Below are 3474 nucleotides of genomic sequence, written 5' to 3'. Positions count from 1 at the left end.
GTGGTTTTTGGGGGGCTTTGGGGGGATTCCTGGGGGGTTCTTGGGGTCGTGCCGGCCCCAGGACTTTCCGGGGGGTTTTGGGGGTTCAGGGGGGGTCTCTGGGGGTCTCTGGGGGGCCGCTCACCGCTGTTTCTGGGCGAAGGGCTGCTGCCGCATGGCCAGGTGCTGCTGGTCCTCCACCAGGCGCAGCAGCGGCGAGCCCGCCTTGATGCGCAGCCCGTAGTAGTGGTACTTGGAGTTACCCCTGCGAAACGGGGGGGTTTGGGGATTTTTGGGGGGGTTTGGAGATTTTCTGGGGGGATTTGGGGGGGCTGGATCCCCTCCCGGGCGGGGGTGCAATTGCAGCACACGTCCTGCAGGCGGCGCTGTGAGGGCGGCGCTCACTGTGGGATTTCAGGGGGAATTTAGGGATATTTGTGATTTTTTTTGGATTTTTGGGGGGGTTTTTTTGGTGATTCTGGGGTTTTTTGGGGTCAATTCTTAAGTTTTTGGGGTCTCCCCTGATTCATGAGCGCGATGCAATTGCATCATGCGCCCTGCAGGGGGCGCTGTGATGGTGGCGCACACTGTTGGGGGGGTTTGGGGATTTTCTGGGGGGATTTGGGGGGGCTGGATCCCCTCCCGGGCGGGGGTGCAATTGCAGCACACGTCCTGCAGGCGGCGCTGTGAGGGCGGCGCTCACTGTGGGATTTCAGGGGGATTTTAGGGATATTTGTGATTTTTTTGGGATTTTTGGGGGGGTTTTTTTGGTGATTCTGGGTTTTTTTTGGGGTAAATTCTTAAGTTTTTGGGGTCTCCCCTGATTCATGAGCACAATGCAATTGCATCATGCGCCCTGCAGGGGGCGCTGTGATGGTGGCGCACACTGTGGAATTTTATGTCAATTTTTGGGGAATTTTTTAAAGGTTTTTTTTTTTCCTTTTTAGGGTTTTTTCCGAAAAGATTTTTTAGGGTTTTTTGGAGGGTTTTTTTGAGATTTTTTTGGAGATATTTTGAGGTTTTTGGCCTCTCCCCTGATTCAGGAGCGCGCTGCAATTGTGCCGTGCGCCCTGCAGGGGGCGCTGTGACACCAGACTTTTACATCCATTTTTGCTGATTTTTTTGGGGATTTTTTTGGGGTTTTTGGGCCTGACCTGGTGCCCAGGCACCGCGTGCGCAGCCCCATGAAGACGGAGCGGATGAGCTTGCCGAAGGAGGCCCCGAGCCCCGCCCCGACCCCCCCCCGCTGCGGCCGTTCCAGCCTGGGAGCCAAAACTTTGAGCAGATCAAAGAAAAGTTGAGGTTTGCTTGTAAAAATCTGAATATTTGCCACCCCAAATCTCCGTTTTCACACCCAAATCTGCATTTTTCCATCCCCAAATTCCTCATTTCACCCCCTAAACCTCCATTTTCGCACCTCAATTTTCTATTTTCCCAGCCCAAATCTCCATTCCCCCCCCCAATTTTTTCATTTCCCCCCAGATCTTCCCCCAAATCTCTCATTTCCCCCCCAAATCTCCATTTTCACACCCAAATCTCCATTTTTCCATCCCCAAATTCCTCATTTTCCCCCCAAATCTCTCATCCACCACCCCAAACCTCTGTTTTCCCAGCCCAAATCTCCATTTCCTCCCCCAATTTTTTCATTTCCCCCCAGATCTTCCCCCAAATCTCTCATTTCCCCCCCAAATCTCCATTTTCACACCCAAATCTCCATTTTTCCATCCCCAAATTCCTCATTTTCCCCCCAAATCTCCATTTTCACACCCAAATCTGCAGTTTTCCATCCCCAAATTCCTCATTTCACCCCCAAATCTCCATTTTCCCACCTGAAATTTCTAATTTTCCCACCCCGAATCTCCATCTTCACACCCAAATCTCTATTTTCCCACCCAAAAATCTCAATTTCCCCCTCCCAAAATCTCCATTTTCGCACCCAAATTTCTCATTTTGCCCCCCCAAACCTCTCGTTTCCCACCCAGTATCTCATTTCTCCCCCAAATCTCCATTTTCACCCCCAAATTTTCCGGGTCACTGGGGTGGGGGAGGGGTGACTCACATCCCGCCGGGGGGGGGGTACGCCCCATCCCCCCCCTCCACGTAGGGGGAGGGGAACACGTGCTGCACCGGGGGGAGCTGCTGCACCTGCGCCAGGGCCGATGCAAATCCATGCAAATTTATGCAAATGAGTCCCAAAACCAGCCCAAACCTATCCCAGATTTATCCCAAACTTATCTTTATCTTAAATTTCTCCCAAATTTACCCCAAATTTACTCCAAATTTATCTCAAATTCATCTTAGATTTATCGCAAATTTATCTTAAATTTCTCCCAAATTTACCCCAAATTTACTCCAAATTTATCTCAAATTCATCTTAGATTTATCGCAAATTTATCCCAAATTTACCCCAAATTTATCTCAAATTTATTTCAAATTTATCTTACATTTATCGCAAATTTATCTTAAATTTCTCCCAAATTTACCCCAAATTTACTCCAAATTTATCTCAAATTCATCTTAGATTTATCGCAAATTTATCCCAAATTTACCCCAAATTTATCTCAAACTTATCTTAGATTTATCGCAAATTTATCTTAAATTTCTCCCAAATTTACCCCAAATTTACTCCAAATTTATCTCAAATTCATCTTAGATTTATCGCAAATTTATCCCAAATTTACCCCAAATTTATCTCAAACTTATCTTAGATTTATCGCAAATTTATCTTAAATTTATCCCAAATTTATCTTAAACTTATCCCAAAATTATTTCAGATTTATCCCAAATTTATCTTAAATTTATCTCAAATTTCTTCCAAATTTATCCCAAACCTATCCCAGCTTTATCCCAAATTTATCTTAAATTTATCCCAAATTTACCCCAATTTACCCGAAATTTATCCCAAATTTACCTTAAATTTATCCCAAGTTTATCTTAAACTGATCTCAAATTTACCCCAAATTTATCCAAATTCACCCTGTTTTGCCCCATTTCTGGATATTTTAGGTAACTTTAATTGAATTTTACCCCATTTCACTCAATTTCAGTCAAATTTTACCCAATTTCTGTCCCTTTTGTGCCAGTTTAATGAAATTTTACCCAATTTCTGTCCCTTTTGTGCCACTTTAATGAAATTTTACCCCATTTCTGTCCATTTTGTGTCACTTTCATTATATTTTACCCCCATTTCTCCTCATTTTACCCCAAATTTTACCCCATATTTGTCCCTTTTGGGTCATTTCACCCCCATTTTACCCAATTTCTGTCCCTTTTGGGCCCCTTTAATTATATTTTACCCCATTTCTGTTCATTTCACCCCCATTTTCACCCCATTTCTGCCCCTTTTGGGCCACTTTAATCCCCATTCCCCTCCATTTCTGCCCATTTTAATCCCAGCCCCCCCCATTTTGTGCCATTTCCCCCCAATTTTCCCCATTTTCCCCATTTCCCCCCCATTTTGTGCCATTTTCCCCATTTCCCCAATTCCCCCCGTTT

General features: G+C 45.3%; 1 protein-coding gene across 1 annotated transcript in view; it reads right to left on the bottom strand.

Moving 5' to 3' along the window:
* LOC120495794 (MHC class II regulatory factor RFX1-like) overlaps positions 1-2066 on the bottom strand; it is a gene marked incomplete at its 3' end in the record, with an annotated part of 3763 nt that extends 1697 nt beyond the window's left edge. Inside the window, exons 1-3 of the mRNA XM_039695657.1 lie at positions 2039-2066; positions 1134-1254; positions 125-244 (exon numbers count right to left, since the gene is read on the bottom strand). Of these exons, the coding sequence (XP_039551591.1) occupies positions 125-244; positions 1134-1254; positions 2039-2066 (269 nt within the window). The remainder of the gene's footprint in view (positions 1-124; positions 245-1133; positions 1255-2038) is intronic.
* Positions 2067-3474: the final 1408 nt, after the last annotated feature.

This window comes from Passer montanus, unplaced genomic scaffold, assembly GCF_014805655.1.
Source record: "Passer montanus isolate IOZ18808 unplaced genomic scaffold, ASM1480565v1 scaffold907, whole genome shotgun sequence".
Taxonomy (NCBI): domain Eukaryota; kingdom Metazoa; phylum Chordata; class Aves; order Passeriformes; family Passeridae; genus Passer; species Passer montanus.
The sequence above is the reverse complement of the archived record's forward strand: the minus strand, read 5'-3'. Positions and strand labels throughout refer to the sequence as shown.